At 41.5% G+C, this 479-nt stretch overlaps 1 protein-coding gene across 7 annotated transcripts in view; it reads left to right on the forward strand.

Annotated features, from left to right (window-relative positions):
- The window catches only part of LOC119318057, a 3335-nt gene that overhangs the window by 1105 nt on the left and 1751 nt on the right, over positions 1 to 479 (forward strand). For 6 of the 7 annotated variants that reach the window (XR_005153923.1, XR_005153917.1, XR_005153924.1 and 3 more), the window contains one exon: positions 316 to 385. Coding sequence is in view for 4 of the 7 variants with exons in the window: in XM_037592594.1 (XP_037448491.1) it covers positions 316 to 354 (39 nt within the window). In the remaining 3 variants the exon portion in view is untranslated. Of the gene's footprint in view, positions 1 to 315; positions 445 to 479 lie in introns of those variants that run through there. The other variant, XM_037592565.1, reaches the window with a different exon arrangement.

Below are 479 nucleotides of genomic sequence, written 5' to 3' on the forward strand. Positions count from 1 at the left end.
AGGTCCGAGGAGGTGGAGTGAGTGTTAGATTCGCTGTGAATTGGAGGTTCGTTAGCCTCGTCTCTGAGCACTCGTCACCAGCTCAGCAACAAGCATCGCAGTGGTTATGCGCTATCTCTGGTATTAGATATGACATGAGCTGTTCAATCAGCTCTTTGTTTGGCGTGGCCGTCAGCAAACCAGCAAACCAACGCAATTGCCGCATATATGTAGTGGGATATGAACTGCTCTTAGTTTCTCTGTGCTCATTATTAGTTCAATAAATTGGCAAATGGCTGATGATGTATGATTGACTGGCTTTATTCATCTTGCTAGAGTTACTTGGAAATATTGACATTCTCAAACCAAATATGAGGTGCCCTTTATTCAGTCCATGGGAGTATATGTAAGTTGACTGCTTCAAACCCAATCCGTGCTTGCTGTTTAGTAAATAAATATGCTGGTAGAAAATTGCAAACTTCGTAATATGAATAAAGATT

Source organism: Triticum dicoccoides, chromosome 1B (assembly GCF_002162155.2).
Source record: "Triticum dicoccoides isolate Atlit2015 ecotype Zavitan chromosome 1B, WEW_v2.0, whole genome shotgun sequence".
Classification (NCBI taxonomy): domain Eukaryota; kingdom Viridiplantae; phylum Streptophyta; class Magnoliopsida; order Poales; family Poaceae; genus Triticum; species Triticum dicoccoides.